The 26,175-nt window shown below is 36.2% G+C and overlaps 2 protein-coding genes across 6 annotated transcripts in view; both read right to left on the reverse strand.

Annotated features, from left to right (window-relative positions):
* LOC113115998 (MAP7 domain-containing protein 1-like) overlaps positions 1-1,754 on the reverse strand; it is a 39,371-nt gene extending 37,617 nt beyond the window's left edge. For all 5 annotated transcript variants that reach the window (XM_026283796.1, XM_026283794.1, XM_026283795.1 and 2 more), the window contains exon 1: positions 1,345-1,754. In XM_026283796.1, coding sequence (XP_026139581.1) covers positions 1,345-1,396 — 52 coding nt within the window. In that variant the 5' untranslated portion in view covers positions 1,397-1,754. The remainder of the gene's footprint in view (positions 1-1,344) is intronic.
* An 8,187-nt stretch (positions 1,755-9,941) lies between these two features.
* LOC113115999 (mitogen-activated protein kinase kinase kinase 5-like) lies at positions 9,942-26,163 on the reverse strand. Its single transcript, XM_026283798.1, has 28 exons — positions 25,639-26,163; positions 25,411-25,550; positions 24,372-24,559; positions 24,110-24,278; positions 23,541-23,647; positions 23,261-23,431; positions 22,312-22,424; positions 21,758-21,917; positions 21,217-21,367; positions 20,964-21,068; positions 20,696-20,745; positions 19,627-19,722; positions 19,126-19,216; positions 17,948-18,081; positions 16,776-16,903; positions 16,140-16,276; positions 15,949-16,054; positions 15,703-15,860; positions 15,148-15,343; positions 14,375-14,537; positions 14,096-14,264; positions 13,777-13,959; positions 13,303-13,408; positions 12,948-13,188; positions 11,866-11,984; positions 11,295-11,383; positions 11,109-11,185; positions 9,942-10,752 (listed from the first exon to the last, which is right to left on the reverse strand). Exons 1-28 carry the CDS (start codon positions 25,967-25,969, stop codon positions 10,656-10,658), a joined length of 3,975 nt encoding a protein of 1,324 aa, XP_026139583.1. The 5' UTR covers positions 25,970-26,163; the 3' UTR covers positions 9,942-10,655.
* Positions 26,164-26,175: the final 12 nt, after the last annotated feature.

The following is a 26,175-nucleotide window of genomic DNA, read 5'->3' on the forward strand; positions in this document are numbered from 1 at the left end:
CCAAACCCCAAGACATAAAGAACCACTGTCTTCTCGGCAGATCCATTAAATCACTGCAATTTGAGTTGAGAAATAGATCAACTGTCATGTTACTATATATTAATACTTATCAGGACATGCATAATTGTAGGGTGTATCTGAACTCAGTGGCTTTCTGCACAGACTAGCTTTTACCAGAGAATATACAGTACCAATTAAATCAGATCATATGCTTCTTTTTATGGGGCGACTTTGGTGTCACTACCTGGATGATTTAGCCTAGTCAACAGATTCATTAGAAATCACTTGCATGCGACAAGAAGTGTTTGATGAGGAACCAGTCATAGTGATCGATTATAATTCGTCCTTAATAATTTTGTATTCTGATGTTATAGACTTCAAGAGTGATGTCACAGCAATGGGACGGTGCATTGCAATCAAGCGTCCCTGTAATCCATCCACATCCGCAGATAATGACAACAAAACATCATGCTAGCAAGCAGATCATCGCTGGATTACTAGTAACTAATAGCTAGTACTGTGAAACATTATGAATACGTCATATTTCGAATTCGTTGTCCATTCAGCCTGAATGGATTGTGAAATTCCCGCTTGAATATCTCATGATTGAGATTGAATCACTGGAACACGTCATGTATGCCCCCATGAACACGTCATATCTTGGATAAAGATATGCTAGCTTCTAGAAACCGGCATAGTTTAAAATAATACACACACACACACACACACACACACACACACACAAATCAATACAAATAAATGTTTGTATATTTTGAAATAAACACATAGATTAAAATATAATGTTACATATGTAACCCCTCTCACCCGGGTCCTCTCTGACGCTCCTCGCACTCGCGACGAGCGGGGCTCGAACCCGGGTCTTCCGGCATGGGAGGCGAACGCACCAACAAGGAGGCTAAATGGCTACTGCCACTAGCATCTGTCGCTAGTGCGTCTCTTGAGATCGGCGAGTGAGGTTTACCTGCACAGCACTACTCGCTGGCCTCCGTTACACATAAATGACGTAAATTCATATTAAATTAATGAAGATGTATTTATTTAATCACTCTAGGGCACTTGAAGCCCTTTTATTATTATGTTTAATTTATTATTATTATTATTTAACATTTTATATACTAGTTTCAGGATGCGTAACTTTCCTGCACACCTTGGTCAAGTTTATCTTAAATGACAGTTTCTTTATCGTTCCTACGATTCTATTATATTCAACTGATTTTGTAGGTGAAAGGCAAAGACTTTTCTATTCTACTGAATATTAATACACCGATAATAAATCACGAAGGAAAATGCAGATTTATTAAGGAAACATAAACGCCGACTTACGTGGTTCTGAGGGTGTCAACTGATTTATCCCGGGCTGTGTGTCAAGATCCATGTTTGTCGTTAAATCACGCGGATTTTCCTCTCTAAATTGCAATCATTCCTTTCGTGAGACAGGGAGAAACTTTCTTCGATCGCTCCGGGTTTCCACAGGCACACGAAACCGAGCCCTGTTTCTGTTCTGCTCAAGAAAATCCCCCAAAACAATCAACTGAGGGGTCTTGGGGAAATATTATGGATACGACGGAAGCATGAATAGCCCGTGATTAAAGTCCAATCATGAAAATGTAGATTTGTCCCAGTCTGATGGAGCGGTGAGATTGAATAAACTTTCTGACACACAGCGGACACGGTCTCTGTGAGCTCCCTCTGCCGCTCTGAGAGTGATGGCATGCGGCTCATTGTGAGCCGACGGCTGTCCCAACTCGGCCTCCAGTGTGGAATGTACCACATTTTACGTAGGGGTGGATCTTGAAATAAAGAAATCCCTAATTACCGGCGGATGGTTAGTTAATCCGGTATCGAAACTACAAATGTTGTCACAAATAGGTAGAACATATCTATTGTGTTTTTTATCGTTAAAAAGCTCGCATATTTTATATACTGTTACCAATTTTACCTGTCCAACCTGTTTTACATTAGAAGGTTCCGTCTGCTTGCGTCTCCATAGCGTTGCGAGTTTGTGATTCGGTGGACTAAATTTCATTTTAGAAAGATGCCATAACGACTATTTAAAGTGATGTTTTTATCTCTCTCTCTATCTCTCTCTCTCTCTCTCTCTCTCTCTCTCTCTCTTTCTCTCTCTATGTTGAGCCCATATCAAATTTCACCCTTACAAATTATCTGCATAAATATGTTTTTAAAATGTTTTTGTGCCTTTTTTCCATGTATGTTATCATAGAGATCATGTTTATGTTATATGTTTAAAAAAAAAAAAATCACTTTTACCTAGTTACCTATGCTTTCTTTTCCTGTCAACAGAGCAAAAATATTGATGACTCATCCTGCACTGGCTTATTTTATCCAATCAGATTCTTGCTAACATGAGAATGTCCCTCCCCCTATACAACCTACAAAGCAAGTAGCAAATAATCATTAATGCCTTCAAAATCCAGTCCAAACTTCCTGTTTCAAAATAGAAACACACAGATACAGTGTAGAAACTGGTGTTTGTAAAACATAATATTTTTATTCAAGTTTTTGTGATGGTGTAGATTAGATAACATATAGCCTAGTGAAATTTTTAACATTATATCACAATCATATTAGGGATGCACTGATAGGATTTTTGGGGGCCGATGCCGATTTTAACAAGCACTTATTGGCCAAGAGAGAGTTTAACGTGCACTTCTCGTACTGTTTTTTGTTTAGTTCTTAAAGTGATTTTTTTGGAGTGAAAAAAAGATGCAATAAACTTAATAAAACATCAGTAAAGTTTTGGTCATCATTCAGATGAGGTTTGCTACACATTCGAAAGTTACAAAAGTTATTTGGCCAAGAATAGTGTGCAATCTTTTGTTATTTGATGAGCAGACAGCAGCGCTAAGATTATGCAACAGACATTACAGGCTACAACTCAGTCTCTTCGCAAAATTAATTAATAAACCATCATTATATCCTTAAATCATATTTCCAAAGAAACCAGTTTCTCCTTCAAACAAACTGTTTAATGATTAGTTCAACATGACCTAATATATCCTGAGGGGGCAAAACAATGATAACGGGGGTAAAAGGTGTTTTGCTGAATCTTATGAATTTAGAAGCTGCTTGCCACCTGTAGAGTGCAGCTGGCATCTGTTCAAGTGAGGATAAGAGTGGACGCTACAGAGAAGAGGGGGGTTGGTGTAGGAGTGAAATCGGGGGGTGCAAATGGCACACTTGAGAGGAGACATCTCGTCCCCCGAAAAGACCAGTGGGGCTCCTTTGTGCAGCTGTTGGCCTGAATTAACACAAACCCCCAAGAACCACCTGTCACTGCAACTGGACAGAGTGGTTTCGGGGGGTTAAAAACTTGGAGACAGGAACCCCAATAATCATTCTGAAGCTGACTGCAAAGCTTTAGATGTAAATCTTAAAATGAAAAGATACAAAAATTAGCCACAAACCTGGATAAAAGCGTCTGCTAAATGACTTAATGTAAATTCCTCTATTCAGTGACCTTTTTTTCTTCACTTGCACTGTTTAAGCAGGATGCTAATGTAAAAAAGAATCACTCAAAAGCTTCTTTATGAGTTGAAAATGAAGAATGAATGAGGTGTGACGAAGCAGAAAATAGTCGCAATTGGCTTTATTGAGGACAGTTTTGTGTTTACACTGCAATGTAAATCCAAACAGCATTTCATTATGGAAATTAAGAACAAAACAATCAAATGCAGTTCACGCACATACAAAAAAAGGGCACTGGGAACTATAAATGTGAACACAGACAGAATATTTATGTCTCTGTGGGCGTACACAAACTTTAACACATACTAGGCAATATTTTCTAATGGCTTTGTTGAAGTTGATAGCTGAATAGAGGCTGAACTGTGAGGGACATCCAACCACGAAGAAAACAAACACAATAGAGCTCTAATATGATCAAATCAAAATTAGAAAGGGAAATTAGAAAATAGTGAGAAGCCTGAGAAGTCTGGTTTGACTATATTTTCATGGTCAAGAGACAAACATGCATATAAGAAATCTTTAATAAATGTTATTTTACATGTTTCTATTTCATGTGTTTTTGTGGATAACATTCCACGCTCAAAGAGTCACTCTTATTGCATGTGTTTAGTAGTTCAGATTCAAACTGAGCTGAAAACAAGATACATTTCAATGCAAATTTGTTCTCACGCCTCCTAAAAATAAGAAAATTGCTTATGCATCTAAACAATACAGTTCAATTGTTATTTGACATCTAGCAGTTTGTTCCATTGCTACCCATTTTGGACACTGGGCTTGAAACTTTTAGTTTTATATGCTTGGTGGAATCAGGTTCAATAGAGTCGGTCTGGAGAAGCCTGTCTATTGTCCTGCAGAACCCAAGGGTCAGCATCTCTGCATGGTCAGGGTCATCAGTGGCCCCTTAATGAAATCACAATAACAGGAATTCCCAGAATGCACCCAGATAGACCTTCAGTCTTTCATGGGTGTGTTTGTATGTGAGGAACATGGTATCAGCCAACTTTAGAATAGAGTTAGTGAGAGAATGACAGATTGAGAAGAAGCCTGGGCAGTCTCGTCTGTTCATTGTTTGACACATTTCTGCCAAAGTCCTGCCTTGCAGAGTTCAGATGGGAAGCAACAGGATGGGGTTGACAGATCATAAATAAAACAATGTGGTGTCAAATGAAGCAGGCTACCTTGTTTATTTGAGATCATAATGTGCAGCAGAACGAGAAACCAGTTAGTCAGCATACAGTGTCATTTGTCTGAAATAATTGTCTCCAGTTAGCCACAGTTCTGGTTTAATGTTGCATGACATTAGATAGATATTAGAAGTGAGGTAATGTAGATAAATATTAAACAATGCCACAATGGGAATGTGTGTTGCAAGTTTAAATAAGGTTGGGAAATGTTCTTTGTAAAATGTGGACAAAGACAACCACAAAGTTGTTTCTATTAACCTTATTTAAACAATACAGAATTATAATGATATTAAGGTAAATACTTATAAATGTGCAGATCAAAATGAGGTCACTTGTTGGGTCAAATGTCATGATGAGGCCACAACCAACATAAATATAATATTTGCAAAGTGAAACACCTACTGAGTAACCATTTGCATTTAGTCTAGAAATTCAAGACAGCCAAATAAGCCTTAACAATTACACTTATATGTAACTCGTATGAATATTAAGTAAAAGTTTTAATCATTCATCTGAAAATTGCATTGTTGTTGTGCATTTTTAACTGTTGCTGTCTCCTGGATCATATAATTCACAGTATCACTTTATTTCTGTGTATTATGTGATTGTTTTAGCAGTCCTAATTGTTGGGGTGAGAATGGGAACAAAGGATTATTATGAATCTCAGATGTTTTATCTTTCTGAGATTTCTTATCGGGATTGCACTTAAAGCTCTGTCCACAAAGGCTATTATGACTCACTAAAGTTAGTAGAATAATAACAGGAGTTACTTTTACTTGTGTGTTTTTTTTAGATTAGATTAGATGCAACTTTATTGTCATTGTGCAGAGTGCAAAGCCCATAACATACAGAAGCATTGTTATAGTGCATCAAATTGCACAACTTTTACATGCATATAAAAAGAAATACATAGACATATTTTATATATTCTGCAAAAACTCTTGCCCCTGGTATACATTAAGATAAGTTTGTAAAAATATGGCCCGATGTACCATGGTTAATATAAAGGGATTTTCTACAAATGTTTTACTTGTATTTTCAATTAAGGCATTGCAATATGATTTGTTGTGTTATACAGTTTGAGGAAATTCACTTAATGGGGAAAGTACTGTTAATTATTGTACTGATCTTTAACTTTCATCATTAAACTAAATTAGCCAAAAAAAAAAAAAAAACATATGTCCATTCATATGCTACTGCTACACTGTTTTTAACCTATATACTGTAGGTAACAGGGCCATACACAAACAAATATGAAAATGCTTAAGATGTTCACTCCTCCCCACACTTCACCTCTGTACCCCTTATCAAAAACATGGATTGAACCTTGCACTGCAGAAACCATACCCCTCCTCTTTGCCCTTCTACACCTTCACGTGGCCCCCACTCCCTACTCCACCATCCAAAGATCCACCCAAAGAACCTTTCATTACCATGACAAACATTGTATTTACTGGGAAGATAAAGAGAGAATGAGTGGGTGAATGACCCACTGTGACCCTACTGAACCCATTTAAAAGCTTAAATTCCTCTTTAAAATGTCCTTCACTGTGTACATTCGAATGACAGTGTTTTTAAAAATAATTTAATTGTAGCCACCTTAAGAAAAACCTTTATGCAGTGAGCAACTTCTTTGCAGTAGGTAGAGCTGTGGTAGAAATAAGCTTTCTATTGATGTATGTATGGTTTGTTAGGATAGGAACAATATTTGGCTGATTTGAAAAGCTGAAATCGGAGAGTGCAAAAAATCAAAATATTAAGAAAATCACCTTTAAAGTTGTCCAAATGAAGTTCTTAGCAATGCATATTACTAATCAAAAATTAAGTTTTTTTATGTATTTACAGTAGGAAATTTATTAAATATTTTCAGGGAACATGATCTTTACATATCCTGATTTTTGGGATAAAAAGAAAATTGATCATTTTGACCCATACAATATATTTTTGTCTATTGCTACAACCTGTGCTAGTAATCACAGTCACATATGCTTGAGCTGCAAACACATCACAAATACTCAGGAACAACAGTCTTTACGATTATGATTGCATACACAAACCTGTAAAAGCTTTTTCCGTCTTCAGAACACAATTAAGCTCAGATTCTCCAAAATGGTGCTACACTGATGTGGAGTGACACAGAGGAGACAAATTGTTGAATAAAGTCATTATTTTTATTTTATTCACATACAAAAAGTATTGTTGTCGCTTCATGATGTTACGGTTGAACCACTGACGGCAGATGGACTATTCTGAAGATGTTTTTCATACTTTGAAACTGTATTTTACTTTACAGTCACAAGCATCCCAGTTTTCACCCAGAATATCTTAAATTGTGTTCCGAAGACGAACGAAGCTTTCACAGGTTTGGAACGACATTGGGGTAAGTGATAAATGACAACATTTTCAACTTGGGGTGGAGTAACCCTTTTATTACTGACACCAGTGCTAAAATGCAAAAAGGATGGTCATGATCATTGAACCTGGACACTGGACTTACTTGAATACTATAAAACCACTTTGGGCAGTTTTGCAAAGAATAGTGAGACGCAGTTTTCTCCTCAACCATCTCCGTCTCCAACAAGCAATTGGCAGATGTTCTGATAGGCAACATTCCTCTGGAGAGTTTTCAAAAGTTATATAAATATATTCTAAGAAGTTTGGAAGCTGTATTAAACACAAAAGGTCATTAAACACCTTATATTCCTCAAGCGTTAACATTATTTTCTGCAACCCATGTAACTCTCTCTTCTATGTCAAATAAGTATCTAACAGTTATTATCCACCACAGGACAGTTTCAGAAAACTTGAGGCTGTAGAGCAGTGATAAGGCAGATTTATTCGAAATGGTGGAAAATCTCATTGAGGAAAAAGAACATCCTCCTTCTAATGAAGTAAGTCCGAAAGCCATAATCCCTGTACAGGATTCCCTATTTAATGGATCACATGCACCACCAGCCTTCACAAGGAGACGGATAAAGAGGTCTCGACAGCAAAAGAAGGAAAGAATGAGCTCAATAACATACACAGAAGAAAAAGAACAGGAAGGAAGAAGCAAATCCTTTTCACTTAACCTCAAAATCTCTGGCCAAAGCAGTGACATCTGCTCCACCTGCTGAAAAGCACCACTAGCTGTGGAGAGCCCTGGACTATAAACAGATTTCAAGGGCAAGCTACTGTATGCTCTGTTATTCATTACTCTTGCCAAGTCATTAAAAAGCAATTGATGTATAATCAATATCAGGCAAACTGAAATTCAACTAGTGTTGACTACAATGGGATTTAAAGCAAAATGACGGACAACAAAGTTTTGAATTTGGTTCAAAATCTGTATTATTATATATTACAACAACATATATACAGTACGCCAACAACTTCCCAGTTATTTGTCATGCCAGTTAAGGCTGGAATACAAGACTTCAGCACAGATTTTTGCTCCGATTTGCAGTCTGGGTGATAAATAAGTCTCTCCTTCAGAGCCTCCGATCATAAAGTCAGAGTCAGCAGATTTTGGGCAGCTGGAGTTGAATCTCTGGCCTTGGAATCCGTCCAGTCATATGTTATTGAACAGGTTTGAGGTCATTATAAAACCTGCTTTGTTTTCATTTGTCATGTGTTGCTTGCATCTCAGAAAAAAAAAAAAAATCCTGTCACTGGGGTGGTATCCTTTCTACAGGTACACCTTTTACCTTTTAAAAGTGTACCGTCCCAGTGACAGCTTTTGTACCTTTTTTTTAAGAGAGCAGTGTGATCAGCCCAGTTTTAAAGTCTGCAAGCATATTATGTGTACAATCTGTCCGGATTTAAAAATTGGTGTCGTTTATTCCAGTCTTTTATAAAAAAAATGCAAGGTATTGCTCATTGAATGACTAGAGAAGCCCATCCCATTGATGAGCTCATATCCTTTATGATGAATTGGGTGATTAAAACCTTCATGTCCTTGCTTGATCATTGAAGTGGTTGACCGCACCAAAAAAGTGCAGACAGCCACGGATATATCAGGGAAAAGCAGGAAATTTCCCTGTGATAAACTGATCCTCAACCTGGAGGCAGCAGTCAGAGGATGATGTAATAGCTGTTGCTAAGGCAACGTAAACAGTTCAGAAACATAAGGAAGCAGGCTGGAACTGTTAGATCAGCTTCAGCGCATGGCATCACTTCTTCCAAACACGACTGTGAACCACCCATCTACCAAACACACACTCGACACACACTTTGTGTTGCCAGTAAGGACTGAAACACATCTCTGAGGAATGTGAATAACGTCAGTGAGATTTCACACTGGAAAATGATGTTACTTATGCTTGTGTGCGCAAATGTTTTGGACTCTCATAAAATTATATATTTATATGTTCATAAAGTATTCAAATACTGCACCTCTGCAGCAGCCTCTACATATGTGACCCTGGACCACAAAACCAGTCTTAAGTGTAAATCTTCCAAATTGAGATGTATAAATCATACGGAAGATAAATAAATAAGCTTTCCATTGATGTATGGTTTATTAATATCAGACAATATTTGGCCGAGATCATCTGGAATCTGAGGGTGCAAGAAAATCACCTTTGAAGTTTCCCAAATGAATTCTTAGCAATGCATATTATTAATCAAAAATTAAGTTTTGATAGATTTATGGTAGGAATTTTACTAAATATCTCCACGGAACATAATTTTTACTTAATATCCAAATTATTTTTGGCATAAAAGAAAAATCTATAATTTTGACTCATACAATGCTTTTTGGCTATTGCTAAAAATATAACCCAGAGACTTAAGACTGGTTTTGTGGTCCAGTGTCACATATACAATTAAAATAATGTATTTTGACAAATGAAATGCACATTAATCCAGATGAATAATGTTTGAAGCAAGAAAGCTTAAAAAAAAGCATCATGAACAAAGTGAATTGCTAATACGTTTACTCAGATGTTTAGCAGGTGTTATCGCTCTATCACTAAAACCCATAGTTGACATCAAATACATTTTTGCAAAGTTGACATCCTATCAGGTGCAATATACTTTACGCCATATTTAAATATTTTTAACAACATTTACTTATAATTATCTTCTAGCTATTATTATCATCTCACAAGAATTGAAGGATTACTTGGAATATTTGTGTTTAAAAATTGCATTTATTATAGCATATAGGACCATTCAAAATGAACAAGGAGCAAATGTATACCAGTAACTACAATTACAATTAAAAGCTTTATTTTTTAAATAAATTACAAAATATTTGTAGATTTTTTCTAGTTTAGTTGTCAGAATTGCTTTCTTCTGTAAGGTTATGTAATATTTAGTATTAATAAAAACGGACAATTCATAAATACCAATACAGCATTTCTGTGCCCTTTAAAGTATATACTCAACTAAATACACTGCACAATAACTTATGATTTTCAGATGATGTTGGCATAAATATTTCACACATTATAGAACTTTATAAAACATATTGAGTAACTGAGAGACTGAATGTCCTTAAACTATTAGGAGATTGCACACTACCATTCAAATGTTTGGGGTCACTAAATTATTTAAATAACATACTGTATTTGTATTTATTCAGCAAGCACACATTTGATTCATAGAGTCACTGTAAAGACATTTATAATGTTCCAAAGCATTTCTTCTTCAAACAATGTTTCCACAGAAATATTAAGCAGCACAGCCTATAATAATTTTCATCATTGATGATTAGAAGAAATGTCTCTTGAGCATCAAATCAGCATATAAGAATGATTTCTGAAGGATCATGTGACACTAAAGTATGGAGCGATGACTACTATAAGCATAATGTTTAATAAAAAAAAATTAAAAGATCTTGCCAACCCCAAACTTTTGAACAGTAGTCTTTTTTTTGTGCTAGGCATAGAAATAAAATTATAGTGCCAAAAAAGGCACAGACTCTATAAACCGCAAACTCACTGAGCTCATAGCATGTAAAAACTTGTCGAGAGAGTCATGTTATAGAATGGTATCTTCACTGTCCTCTTTGACTGGACTGAGAAGCGACTTCCTCTGCTTGGAGATGGCAGCCCACAAACGACACAGCATCCCGCCTCTGAGTGACAAATGCATGGACACAGATTTACTACACATCGTACAGAACTGTTCAAAAGACTGGATCACTATGTTTTTCTAGCAATTTTATTTAGCAATGCATTACATTGAAAACAATTCAAATAACCGCTGTTCTTTTGAGCTTTCTAAATACAATAAATAAATAAAGCATACTGTATTTTTAATCAAATAAATGTAACCTTGGAGAGCATAAGAGCTACTTTCAAAAGGAAAAAAAAACAAAAACAAAAAAATTACAGAAGCCAAGCAGTAGTGTATATATGATTTCTTTAATGAAATATTGAATTTTAACTATATCTCCTGCACCTTGGCATATTATTCTTGTTCAGTACTTACTTGATGCCACAGTACTGCAGATCATCTCTGCAGGCCAGATGGAGGAGACCGTCCAAGGTAAACTCATGAAAAACAAGCTTAAAGAAAGAACAGCCAATCACTATCAACTATGTTTTAAAGCAAACTTTTACTATTAGAAGTCTATAAAAATGAATTAGCAAATCAAAAATCCATATTTTCACTCACTATTTCTATGGTTTTCTCATCTACTGGAACACCTCTTAACCAGCGCACCATAGCAGCATTGTGAGCATTATAGTGTGAAGGTTTATTATCTGTGGGAATGAATAAACATATCACACAATGGCTACATACACTCTTACTATGGATGCATTACTTTAACATTACTGTAAATATGCAGTCTGTTATACACTATTACCAAAATAAATGGTCACTACAAAACTTATTGTTTCTAAAACACTTTCAGAACAGGGTTTTACATCTATAGAAGTACATATTGTGAAAACACAAGTCCCGAGGGTAAGGCATTAAATAGGGTTGGTTGAATTTGGTTAACAGTTTTGAGCGAATACAAGGTGTGTTCTCTGCGAGTCTCAAAATCTCCTCCCAGAACTAAAGACAAGCAGTGGCAAGTGGAGTGGATGTGAATAAATCTGACACATATTGCTCCATGGCCACACCTTTTGACTGCCTCGGGTGAGAACTTTCTCTCGTATGGAGGAAGAAGTTAAAAACAATTGTTCAGTAGCAAATACAGTGCTTATTCAGAAGTCACAGTTAAAAAAACCTGAGCTACCTGCCACTGTAGACACAGCCCTGATCTCCAGAGCGTTGATGTGCCTTTGTTTCGTCTGAAGTGAGTTCCTCAGAAGCTCCTGGAATTCTTTCTCCTTTTCATTCAGCTGAATTAGCAACCTGGAATGCAATGCAAACAATTCACAACAGAATAAAATCTATAGCTTTTTTTTTTTTATAGTTTGAGACCAATTACTAAGACTACTGTATTTTCCGCGCTATAAGGCGCACCTTTAATGAATGGTCTATTTTAGAACGGTTTTCATATATAGGGCGCACCAGATTATAAGGCGCATAGAAATGAAGATACTGCAGTCAAACGTTTGACTGGGTTTGCGTTATGCATCCACTAGATGGAGCTGTGCTAAAGCGAATGTCAACATTTTGAGAGAACAACTTGATCCATATATAAGACGCTACGGATTATAAGGCGCACTGTCATTTTTTGAGAAAATTAAAAAATTAATTAAGTGCGCCTTATAGTGCGGAAAATACGGTAACAGTTAGTAAAAGTGTAAGATTAACAGCATATGCTTGACTGAAAAGTAATGTAATAGCAAGGGTGTGCATTTTTTTTTTTTACAAATTAAAACTTGTTTCCAATTTTTATATTTTAAAATATATTTTACTTTTCAGCAGCCATAACTCCAGTCTTCAGTGTCACATACTCCTTCAGAAATATATATTTTTTATATATAAAAAAATGTTTTGATACATTTTCAGGATTCTGTTAATGAATAGAACGTTCAGAAGATAGCAATTATATAAAAAAATTTTTTTTTAAATTATATATATATATATATATATATATATATATATATATATATATATATATATATATATATATATATATATATATATATATATATATATATATATATATATATATATCATAAATGCCTTTACTTTCACTTTTGATCAATTTAATGCATTGTTGCTGAATTAAAGTATTATTTTACTTAAAAAATCTAATAATAAAAGCAAATTACAATTTTCGGACCTCAAACTTTTGAATGGTAGTGTACATTATGTATATTTTAAGCAGTAATCACTGTGAGGTTTGTCAGCAAAAGTTTTCAATACCTCCTGGACTCAAGTCGAAGTTCTGATAACTCCTGTGCAAGTAAAGAGTGGCTAGAGATGAGTTCACTGGGCAGATTGTGGCATTTGGCGTGACCCTCTTCAGAATTTTGACTGATACCCCATTCCTCTTTGTTCTTCATGATGGGGGTGACGGTTGTTTCAGAATCGGCCTCTTTGGGCTGCTCGGTTTCTGGAGAACTTTCCTCGTTTTCAAATGATGACTGTAGCTGAAGCCTGAGCTCTGAAAATGGATTTTGAGGGATGGCAATGAAGATATGCAGGTAACAGTAGTTTCATGAATGCAATAAAAGCATATGGGATTATAGTTTTAATTGAAATGATGTCCTTCATGCACCTGGGAGCAAAACTGTGATAGCATCTTGTACAGCCTGTCTCAGCAAGTTGTCCAAAGCAAACATCCAGTGAGGTTTTATTTGTTGTTTCCTCAGAACCTTTTTCACCTACAAACACAAGAGTCACACATACTTTAGTATTATGAAGGTAAGATTTAGGAGTAAATGAATAAATGCACAAATATATGTATATACTTTTTTTTTAAAACTTTTTAATTGCAAATATATCAATGTATAGTGCACAGATGATGTATTATATAGAATATATATATATATATATATATATATATATATATATATATATATATATATATATATATATATATATATATAATTTTAAAAAACAGATTTTTAGACAAATCCCTAATCCTCTGTATGTGTACTTTTTAGTAATTGCAAATGTTGCTAATTAGCCCTTAGTTTTATTTAGATTTATGCTTACTGAAATGAATGCAAACTGAAAGCAATGAACATACTGCATCCTGGAAGCTAAAGAGCACCGCCTGCAGGCTGCTGAGAGGCACAGAGGTGTTCAGCAGGCTAGAACGTAAAGTCAGGAGGCTGTTAGTCAAGTGCCTTTTGTCTGGAGAGCGGATGTTCTCTCGGAGGCAGCCAATCAGCTGGCTGATGTGATCTGGGGTGATGCACGGCTCCTCCGCCTGCGAGATGGTATAAAAGGCGAATCTTCACACACGTTTCAATTCAGAATCATTCAAGCATGTAAGAAAGGGCACTGGTGGTGTGACAGCATTCCACATCAGTCATCTCAGGTGACACAATAGTTTGAGAATGTACCTGCGGCAGCGTTTCCTCAATGTTTTGAACTACATCGCTGATGTACTCGGTAAGGATCCTATTCAGCGTATCCCTCCGTTCGCTGTCCTTTCTCAGCATGAACAGACCTAGATTCTCTCCAGAACCCGCTGGGCTTGTGGTCATGTCTGCTTGAGGCTCATCTGGCACTCTATCAACAGAAAAATACATACAGCATGAAGGCAAATCAGACATTTCAGGTGCTCGAAGAATATTTCAATATAAAACTCCCAGAATTTGGGATATAATGCATGGACTCACGCCAAAAAGCTGCTGGAGATGGGTGGGCTTTCAGCCATGTCATTTCCTTTGAAGGCAGGAGTGGTCCTTCTTAGATCAAAAGAGGAGGACAATTCCATGTGTTCTGAATCTGTGTTCTCCACACGCAATGCAATGGGTACAGACATGCTCCTATGAAAGTCTCCTACAATATAATGACCATATATACACTCAAAATATGCAAATATCCAGTAATTAATATCAAATTACTTTGATATATTAGGCATATTCATATGTGGGCGTTTCTTCAAATTCATCACACTCGGCTATGGCACTCTAATGTACTGGGGTTCATTTTCAGGGATTATTCTGGGGATTTTATTCACTTATTTTCCTGAATGAAGATCATAGAAAAACTGCCTGGGGAATTTTTATCATTTCCTCATTTTTCAAATGCCTGGAGGACATATATTCTTTTTCTTTTTCATAAAAACAAAACAAACTTAAAAATAAATAACTTAATAAAAAATTAAATATACATGAATGAAATATATACAAATAAATAATAATTAAAATAAAATCAAGTAAATTACTTAATTATAAAATTAACTTATTAAATAATTTAATTAATAATAGAATTATAAATAATAGTACTAGTTAAATAAGTGAATAAAAACGGATTTCTTCTGCAATATGAATAAACATTGCTGTACATGAGTAGACCAACAAAAAAAAAGGTGAGTGTGAAAAGTAGTGTTTAAGAAACACCCATTTAAAGGAGTTGGTTTTAAAGTGTCAGAGATTTAAAGACTCACCGACAGGTTCTTTCAGAGTGTTGTCAGACTGAGGCTTTGCCCTTTTCCTGGGACTGGCCTTTAGAAAGCTGTTTTTCAGGAGCTCTGATGCTGTAGCTCTCTTGTCTGGGTTGGGTTCAAAGCAGCACATGATGAAGCCTTTGGCTTCCTCCGACATGCACTCTGGCACTGTGGGATGGATCTTAAACATGCCCACCTGCGGGGGGACAGTTATTAAACCTGATGAGATTCTTTGAAAGAGATATTAACATTTAGGCCTGAAACTCAAGCAAGTATGCAAACACAAACACTTCTAGCTACACATAATGTGCCAGAAAAAAATTAATAACAGCAGCTGTATTGAAGCATCAGTCTTTTCCACAATGGACGCTATAGCAGACATTAGCGCAGTTATTTCTCTGGCTTAACTGTGACTCTATTAAATATGCTTTAAGCATGAAGTCAATTGGGAATGTGAGAATGGAATGTAAATAAACTTCACATTTCATTTAACATGGTTATATAACGATTAGCTTAAAATAACACTCAGATCCCTGCTACAAAAACCTGCAGTACCTTAAACATGGCTGCTTGAGGACTTCCCAGCTCATGAAAGGGAGGCTTCCCTGTGGCCATTTCAATGATGGTGCAACCCAAAGACCAGATATCAGCCGGTTTGCCATAGCCACGAGGACCTTGGTCGATGATTTCTGGAGCCATGTACTGCAGAGTGCCTGTGGACGAATGAATCACAAGGAGTTTGAAAAGCAAACACACAAAAGTACATAATGTAATGTGAGAAGTACGCACTAGGAGACTCACCTGTGAACGTCTCTGTACATGGATTGATTCCTGCTAGTCTCTTAGAAGTGCCAAAATCTGATATCTTGAGCAGTCCGCTGTATGTATTTACCAAAACATTATCACCCTGGTGAGATGAAAAGTTATGGCATGTTATAATGAAAACTGCAGCTGGAATATTTCTTACAGAGTCTGAAAGCATCCATTTATACCTTAATATCTCTATGGACGATCTGATTGTCATGGAGATATTTCAGCCCTTCAAGAATCTGCTTGGTATAGAAGACAATGGTCGCCTCATTATCTTTAAGAGGCCCCCACTGTGATCGTAAGAGAGAGGACAAACTTCCTGTGAAGGAAGAAAAAAAACAAGTGAATACATTTTCAAATCATACACTCTGTATCCACATGCACACACATAAATAAATATAAAATGTCAAAAGTCTACTACAGTGATATCCTTTCCAAGCTGGTCAAATATCAATAATATTTTGAAGTAACTACTTCACTACAAACTGCTCAACGTTTTTTCATGACTCAGGATAGTCTAGGTATTGTCTTCATATAGGAGGTGTAGGACCAAACACATCAATGAGTGTTACGTCACTGAGCCATAAATAACTCGGAGATTAATTCTCTAAACTGGTCTGTGCTGTTCGGTACAGCACATTTCAATTACACTCTCAGTTGGAGATCTTCCAACACATGAAGATTACACACAACACACCCTTCCTTAGAGAGCCTAGGATTTCTCAATTGACCTTACGAAAATCATCATTTCCCCATGTCACCAAAAAATGACAAGTTAAAAGGAAATGACAGAGAGCAATCAGAAAAGCACGCCACACCTCCAGGAACCTCCTCCATGAAGATCTTGATGAAGCCATCCTCACTGACGGATCCCAAATACTGAACAATATTCCTGTGCTTCAGCCTCTTGTGTAGGGCAATCTCCTCATGGAGTGGCTGAGAGTAGCTTAAAAAAAAAAAAAAAAAAAAAAAAAAAGAGACCAAAATGGTAGACAAAACATAAAAATTATGATCATCTAAGCTATGCAGTTCTGACCACAATCATAAGGGTGGTTATGGGCATATTTGGTTAAAACAGTTAAGCACAAGACTTGGATCAAATGGAGAGTTCTATTTCTGCTAAATGTCCATGTGAGGACAGATTAAACAAGCATCGGTCCTGTGCACAAACATTACTGGGCCGTGGGGACCTTTGAACATGGTCAGGGGTCAACAAACAAACATTGATTTCTACTGAAGCAGATCAACAATGTATACACAGTTCAGAAGTGATGTAAATATTCTACTAAAGGTTAAAAGTAAAGGTCATATTATACATCATTTTATTATTATTATTTTTAAATGTATTAATATACGTGACCCTGGATGACAAAAGCAGTCTTAAGTGTCAGTTTTTTTTTAAATCACATGAAAGCTGAACAAATACGCTTTCTATTGTTGTATGGATTTGATATGATAGGACAATATATGTTCGACATATAATTATTTGAAAATCTGGAATCTGAGGGTGCAAAAACTATTATTGACGTGTTTACGGTAGGAGATTTACAAAATATCTACATGGAACATGATATTTACTTAATATCCTAAAGATTTTTGGCATAAAAGAAAAATCGTTAAGTTTGACCCTTACAACGTATTTTTGGCTATTGCTAAAAATATACCTTAGCCACATATGACTGGTTTTGTGGTCCAGGGTCACTGTCTAATATATCAAATTATTCATAGATTTTATGAATCATATCATACAGTAATTCTGTGTGGCAAAATTAGACATGTTTTAAGAGTTGTGAATCTAATAGTATATTTTTAATGTGCATTGTTACGTAGTATATATGAAGCTATTTTATCTTTTATCTGTTTGATTCTTCGTGATACAGTTGGAATAAATTAAACAAACTTACAGCTAAATTGATAAGAACTTAAGAAGCATATTCTAAATGATGCATTCCACTAGAGAAATGAAAGCAATGGAAAAACATGTTCATACGTGCTGTCCTTCTCTGGAATCTCTTTGATTGCGATGCGCACTTGATTGCTGAGGTCCCGTCCAGCGTACACCACTCCATAGGTTCCTTTCCCCAGCACCACCTTGTCTCCCTTTTCATTCCTCTCATAAACGTACTAAATTGTACGAAATTGATACTTTTATTCATCAAGGGTGCATTAAATTGACATTTAATTTAAAATTGACAGCAAAGACAGTAATAACGCTACAATAGATAAGTTTAGCCTTGGTGATAAGAGACAAACTTTTTTTTTTTTTTTATAATTTTCAACCTCAAACTTTCGAACGATAATATATGTTTTATGAAATATTTTACATTTAATTAAGCAATGATTAAATATTAAGGAAAAATTAAAGTTAAACAAACATGTATGCTCAATGCTTGTTAAAAACAGCAAAGCTGAGTTTTCTAGGACGAAGCATTACATTTCATACTTCCTGTAGCTCAAGTGGTAGAGCATTGCGTTAGCAAGCGCAAGATTGGGGGTTGGATTCCCCGGGAACACATGATAGGTAAAAATTGATAGCCTGAATGCACTGTAAGTCGCTTTGGATAAAAGAGTCTGCTAAATGCATAAATTTAATTTAGTTTTAATTTAACTGCTATATTCAGCAAGTACTAAACTTGCTGCACTTAGAACACATGACAGCAGGAAGTAGGTTTAAAATGTGGAGTTATGGCAATACTAAAGAAATCACAGTTGCATTATTGAACCATATGGAAAGATCCACATTAAAAGAAACTATTTTACCATAAAATGTCAAGTCACTGTTATTTCTATAGCGCTTACAGATACAGTACAGATCAAAGCAAAAGCAGCTTCACAGTAATAAACAGAAATAGCAGAATCAACTGACACTACATTTCCTGACTGGCAAAATCCAAGCCATGAGAAATGGACCAACTAATTGGTTAATCAAAACTAAACTAAGGAGGTTTTCAAATATATCTCAGGTCTGTTCAACTCAATAATATCATCCAATTCTACCATGAGCTACATCTACATCAGCGGAAGTCATTTCAAGGGTTATATATCAAGGATAAGATAAAAAAAAAGCTGCTTAATCAACCAAGTGCACATTTTCACTAATGCCAAACATGGTTACTAGCTTGAACAAACAATGAGAAGATATGTGATATTCATGGTGATTTCTCTCACCTCTAAATCTCCTTCACCTGCCCTGATTGGACTGGAATCTTCCACGGGACTTTCTGTGTGATGCAACAGAGAGTTGACCAAATCACAGAACCTAACAAGCAGCAAAAATTACAGGGTTTGAGAATATGTCCAACGAAAAAAAATCTCTTTCAATGTGACATGATATTTCAGCAAAAATGGTGTTAAAATGCACTTAATCATTTTGCCATTACGTAATCGCTTGATGCTTATTTCAATGGAACTATGACAAATTCAAACGTGACTTACTGAACCTGATACAACAGGATACATGAGAAAATCATATGACCTGTATTTTAAAGGCATAGTGAATAGTGCCCGCAGCACCTCTGAAGATTAGATTCAGGTTATTCTTAAAACAGATTCACAGAACTTAATCTTTTAACAGTACATTTGCTGTCAAAACAATCATGACACTGGAGCTCTTCCCTTATGTTGTCCTTGGCAGCGTGTTTAAGCAATGTGCCGATGGGAGAAGCTTACCCTTTACAATGAAGATCGCTGGGAAAGTACAACTGGAAGTCATCTGAATTGTACAGGACATACAAAAAGCAGCTCCGCTCGTCAAACTTGGAGATGCTGCAAGAGTGGAATAACAGGGATTCACAATCACAAGCCAAAAACTAAAACATCAAAGATAATGGGACAAATCATTTTACACCATTTGAAACAGATCAAAATACAGCGATTTAGTTTGTAGTCCTAAAACTCAGAAGATCTGTGGTTTCCCTTGGGAATTTATAAGTTAAATCATTTTTAAACAAATGTATGTAAATCTGTGTGAATATGCCAACTGTTGTAGTGCAGTAACCCGCAATGGTTTTAAAATTAAATACGATTTAGGTGAATATGTAATTACATGTGTTACATAGAACATTTGAAACTCTCTTTAAATAATGTCAATCAGAGATTTAGATTTTCAGCAATATTTAAATATTCACAGGATTGCAAATAATCCTTCTAGGATGGCCTACAAGATGACATTATGACTGAACAGCTAATTGTAACTCTAAAACATTTTAATGACAAATACAACACTTTATAAAAAACCCAGACAAATTTCATTTAGTTACGATGCCTTAGAAAATGAATCATGTTCAGATAAACAAATAATGCACACCTGTGTGGAAATACTAATCCTACTAGGAACACAAACCCTTCCTAGAGCTATTTATGCATAACTGAAATTATTTTTTAACTATGGGTCAATGTGACCTTAAATATTAACATCCAGTGCCGTTTATTTTGCAACATGAGCTCTAAACTAGATGCCTGCTGCCCTAAGGGCTGGAAATGAGAGCAAAAACAGAAATAAAAAGAACAGAAAAAGACATTGACCAATAGCTTAAAAGCTGGAAAGAGGATAACAGGCGTCAACCAGGCCAAGCAACAAGTGAGGAAGTAAAAAAAAAAGAGAAAGTCATTGGCCTGTTGCCAAACCAGAGCAGCCCTGGTGGGATTATAGACTTCTGCAAGATCGGAAATGGAAAGCAGAAAAAAAAGGAAAAAAAAAAATTGTGGAAATGACAGTATTCCCATAAGCGAACAATACCTTACTCCACGAATCGCAGATGCTGGGAAAGTCCACTCATGAAGACCTTTCTGGGAAAGCCAAATAAAGCACATTACACTCCCACAGACATGTACACAAGGTTGAAATTTACAGCATAATGCATCGGGTCACTCCGCACTCCCGTCATGTTAAATGATGCCTATCCACCACATAAATAATTTAATAACATGGAAACTCCACTGCGTGACAACACACACTGCAGCCTGCACAACGTGTGCAAAAAACATCAAGGGTCAAGGGTGTTCACCTCGAGTGGAGTGACGTGTCTCAGCTGCACTGTACGGCTGTCATCTTCTTCACTTACGCTTATTATACTAGGTTGGAAGACTTTAGTGGGCTCCAGAATCAGAACCTAAACAAGATATATATTTTGAGTCTGTTTATGTCTCCACCTTTTTGGCCTTTCCTTTAATTGTTGTTGAAGCGAAGTTAAACAAGCTGTCTCTTGTGCAGTAGGGTAATGTTGTACCGATGAGAAGGGAGAAAAGAGGCTGTCTTACTGGGCAGCGTGCTGTAGAAACGGTAGGCTTGCATGCCTGCACCATTAACTCCATCCAAAAGTCCACAGTTTCCTGTTTAGGATGACTGTTGTCTCGAGGTTTGGCAAACTGCTTGTACAGTATATATGTCTCCATGATGGATGCAACATACCTTTTTTAACAGAGAAATCTTATTTAGGTTTGCCTTCATGTTTTGTCACAATAATCTGATTTCTTTTCCATTCTATTTATTGAGGGTGTTTCTCATGCAATTTATTGATTAAATCTGTTTTTTGGGGTAATTAATTATAATTAAAAAAAAGAAGAAGAATAAAATGGATAGGCCTAGTCCTTTTTAGAATAAGGGGTGTTATAAATAAAAAACTGAAAATAAAACTTAGGGCTTTAAATGTAAATGTAAATCAATTTGCAATTGCATTTTTTTAATTAATATATTTTTTTAATGAATGAAAATCATTCCAATAATATTCATTAATAGTAATAACTTTAACTTCAGACTGCCATAAATAAAGCTAAATTAACATTCACTTTCTTTACTCACCACATTGGCGCATTGAGCCTGTAGAGCTTCTCAGAAGCATCTATGACTTTTTTGTGCTCATTGGCCAAGATTCCAGCCCCCAGATAAAAACCCACATCCCAGTAGTCCTGCATTTTCTCAAGACTGCCTTTCCTGCCCAGCAGGCTACTGAGTGTGACACCTGCACAATGCACAAAAAAACACCATGACTCAATAAACCAAAACTCAATAATAAAAACTCTATCTATTTGGTAAATGAATGAAGAGTGGGAGTCATGCATGTGTGAAAGCAAGGCAACACCTGTATAACCACCTCAAACTGTTACTTTCTCATGCTCTCTATACACATGCTTTGTGTCATCATGCATTCATGCTCAATGCCTGAAGCATCTGTATTATACGAGTAGGCCACTAAATATCAGTTTCTATACACTAGCCTGCTATACAGAAAAGACCATGCGATAGCCCGCAAAGCACTACTGTATAAGATATGTAGACCAAACCATGATCCATCACACTGTTTAAAGGGCTCACAACAAGAGCGGTGAAGCTAAATGAGGGACACACAAACACACCGTTTTTCCGCAGTTCAATAGAGGTGTCGAATTCATGCCCAGCAGCTATCAGAAGCACAACGTTATTGATTCCGGAGTGCAAAGTTGGTTCAATCTCAAAAGCCTTTCCATACCTGCAGGACAACATATAGGTAGAAACACAAGAATGGAATATTAGAGAAATTAGCATTACCACAAACACTTTAACAAACATGATTGCATCTCTGCTTGAACCACAGTGAAAACATTTGCAAAAAATAAATAATAATACTAATTCTCTAATTTTTAGTCAAAGAAAGTATCTAAACATGATTAAAACCTGTGAAATCAAATTCAGATGAGAAGCAAAACTGTATTAAATTATGTTTATTTGTCTCAGGGAATGTATTAGGGAATTCATATTGTCATATTTTCCCATTGAACATCTTTATGCATTTTGTTTGGTTGTTTGTTAAAGCATAAATCTACAAAAATTTAGTAAGGTTTATATTTTTAAAAAAAATAAGAAATGTTTTTCTTTTATTATTATTAAAATTGTATTTTCTTAGCGCACTCTGGAAATTATTGTTATGTTTTTTTTTTTTTTTTTTTTTTTAAAGCATACATCTGCAAAATTTAGTTAAGAAAAATATACCTAAAAATGTATTATTTGAAAACAGGAAAAATACATCTTCTCTAATAACAAGTGTTCATATCAAAGTCTTAAGCCGTTTTTTTTTGATAAACATATCTTGCTTTAAGATTATTTGCATATTTGTACTGGAAAGCAAGACAAAACTACTGAACAGGTTTTGGAAGCATGTGCAAACCACTGGAATATTAACTTTTATTTGCATTATTTCAGGTTAGATACTATCCTACCGTAGGACTATATAGTGAAGTGGATGTTTATAAATGTGTGCAACAGACATAAAGATCAACAGTCACGTGGCGACTCTGTCGATCAGGACGGTAATTTGTAATGACTCACCAGTAACAAGCTTGATCTCTGCTGTTTGTGTCTTTGAAGCCCGAACTCAGGAACATGTCCTTGTAGATGCGCCCGCACAGGCAGTACACATCTGAGGCCACGGTGCTCCCCGATTCCACAATGGGTAAAATGAGCTTTAAAGCCTTGGCACGATCGCCAGGATGATTCCTCCTTTAAACACATTTCAAAATGTTTTGAATGGAACAATATTAATATTTTCTCAAATAAATTTGTTTTTGTGTATTACATTATTTAAAATAAATAAATAAAAAAAGTTTACCTGTTCAGTGCAAATATATACTGAAACTTGATGTTCTGATGTGATGTCACCATGCACATGGGCAAATTATTCAAGGTCTCCACCAGATTTATTATGGCGTCGTAGTCCTTGAATCACATTGAGAAAGAGAGTTCAATTTCATTGAATTATTTACACATTTGGCTGGCACCTCTAATATTTCACAACCATCCAAGTCAAACAATCTTGCTTATTTCTCTGGGTAGACAAGGAAATGCATATAATCAAATTAAAAAGCACAGCATGAAAATCTTCAAGAACGGGAAGCAATCACTTAATGTTTACTACATGATTTATTATATAAAGGACGGTAAGATCTCATTTCTAGATCTCATTAATAATTAAACAGATTCAGGTGTGTATCACAGAAACAATCAAAACATTCATACAAAGAAGGTCTGGCACAAACATGCATTCAAAATTACTGCAAAGGAGCCTATTTGTTTATATAATATAATAACTATACAGTATGCTATCAACACGTTCAATTATATTAGCTGTGTTTGTAACTGAAAGTTTAGTGTTGTGCATATGTTACTCTAGTAACTCACTGGGATGTCCCGGTAAGATAGCAGGAGGCTCATAACAATGTCTGGACTCAGAAGCTCCACAGAGTCCAGGCGCTTCTGGATCCGGCCCAGCTCCTGACTCAGGGCCTGTCCGGTGAAGTGCTCTCGGGCCAGACGGATCTCTCTGCGGATTGCCTCATGGAGGTATTCGCTAGGAGCCAAGAGTGTGCTAAACGTTAATTCAGACGATTTGAAAGCAGCAATTAGCACGTGACTTCAAGGACAAGAAAATGCACAGTCCTACCTAGAATGAATGTGAACACTTTCCAGCAACTTGACCAGTCGGTCCTCCAGAGGGGTCAGCAAGGATTCAAATTTAAAGCTGGAATGAAGGAAATCTTTGATGCCCCTCATCAGTGTGGCATCACAGGCAAATACTTTACCTTGTGGTGACACCATATAGGGAATAAAAGTGTAGCTCCCACATTGTTCCTAGAATAAAGAATACAGAAGACCAAATGAAAACATATGATATAGCACCGAGGTAGGTTGTGACAAGGACAGTCACTCAGTAGCTATAATGTTTAGAGTGAAACGTCTGATCATACAAATGCTTGTAGTGTTTTTGTATGTTAGTTCAGACATCTAAATAATAAATACTTAAATTGCAATTGTACTTGTAAATTTTCTACCATCCTAATAGTGCCTTGAAATATCAATATCAGGATATTTTGTAATATCTGTTGGTAAACACAACAACTTTTTAATGAAAAAACAAGTCAACGATCTAATGAAGAACTGAAATGTCAAGCTGTGTTTTTAGGGAAAGTCTTTGTTATCTTATTTGAAGAATAAATCTACAAACTTAAGTTATATTTGTTTTCTGTTATCACATTATCAGAAAAATACATATTTTATGTGTGTGTGTGTTCGCACAAATACTGGAAAGGAAGCATTTTAGAAAAAGGGTATTTATAATAAATTAATATTTGGGATAAAAAAAGTCACATGCTTAATAATTGTATTTTAAAAAATTATTTTATATTATGTATGTTGCCATTTATTAATAAATTAATGTTTCGTAATAGTAGTGTTGTTTAAACGGAAGGTCACATTATGATAACTCACCCCATATAGCGTGACAACATCGTTGTCAAGAATTTGTTTTTTTGCCAAGGCTTTAAGGTTTGTGTCTACACAGAAACTGGCATTCAAAAACCTACTCACACTGAGAAATATTCAATAAAATAAAGTGTGACAACCAGCACCGGTGTAATTATTAGAGACTTTCGAACACAACCTTGCATTTTCATTAGAATGTTTTTGTGTGCCTTGTGTCTCACCTTCACAACTTGAAGATCGTCTTCTCGTTTGTTACAGTACAGGATGACATTATTGGTCATACTGAAACTTTCCCTGACACCCAGGTGATAAAACAGAGACGGCTGGCAGATGGTGTTATTCATCTCCACCACAACAACATCTAAAGACAGAGTTAAAATAACATCCGCTTACAAATGCACTTTGGAATTATTCCTGAAAATCCCAGATATGTACGTGCCACAACTTGCCTGCGTTGTAAAAAGTGTCCAGAATTTCAGAGGTGCCCAACGCAACGCGCTCAAAGGAAATACTCTTGAGCACCGCATGCGCGTCTGCGCAGGCTTCTTTAAGACATGTCAGTGAAAGATTCGCCTCGGTTTGAGGCACAGACCCGTCGTCAACGGCGATATAAACCACGGATAAAGCCCTGGTCCTACTCCGCGGGGATATTACGCCTTTACCCCCGCCGCCGATTTCGAGAGCCAAATGATCCTGCCATAAACTTCCAGCTGAAACTCGCACGGGATCCTTTCTCTTGGTCTCGTGCAGGCTCATGCGCCTGCGTTCAGTCGTATACATGGTGTATGTCGAAAATGGTGCCTAGCTTATTAAAAAATCATCCTGTGACCGCGTCCTGGACATGCCTTCACTATGGCGTTAAAGTATTCCTGTAGTTTTCCCAGGTAAGGCTCTGAGGAGGATCCTTTTAGACGCGCCCTCCTCCGGTTCCCCGCCTCCTCGTGTCGCGCTCCACAGCTGTGCGACCTCTGCCTGCAACCTGAAAA

Source organism: Carassius auratus, chromosome 16 (genome assembly GCF_003368295.1).
Source record: "Carassius auratus strain Wakin chromosome 16, ASM336829v1, whole genome shotgun sequence".
Lineage (NCBI taxonomy): Eukaryota > Metazoa > Chordata > Actinopteri > Cypriniformes > Cyprinidae > Carassius > Carassius auratus.

What these genes read in the sequence shown, in the direction of transcription:
- LOC113115999 (XM_026283798.1), bottom strand. Translation starts at nt 25,969, where the DNA reads ATGTATACGACTGAACGCAGGCGCATGAGCCTGCACGAGACCAAGAGA. An exon ending in TATATATTTGCACTGAACAG is followed by an intron (nt 23,432 to 23,540) that starts GTAAACTTTTTT and finishes ATGTGTTTAAAG; the next exon opens with GAGGAATCATCCTGGCGATC. An exon ending in CACTCTGAAAGAACCTGTCG is followed by an intron (nt 14,538 to 15,147) that starts GTGAGTCTTTAA and finishes ATTATATTGTAG; the next exon opens with GAGACTTTCATAGGAGCATG.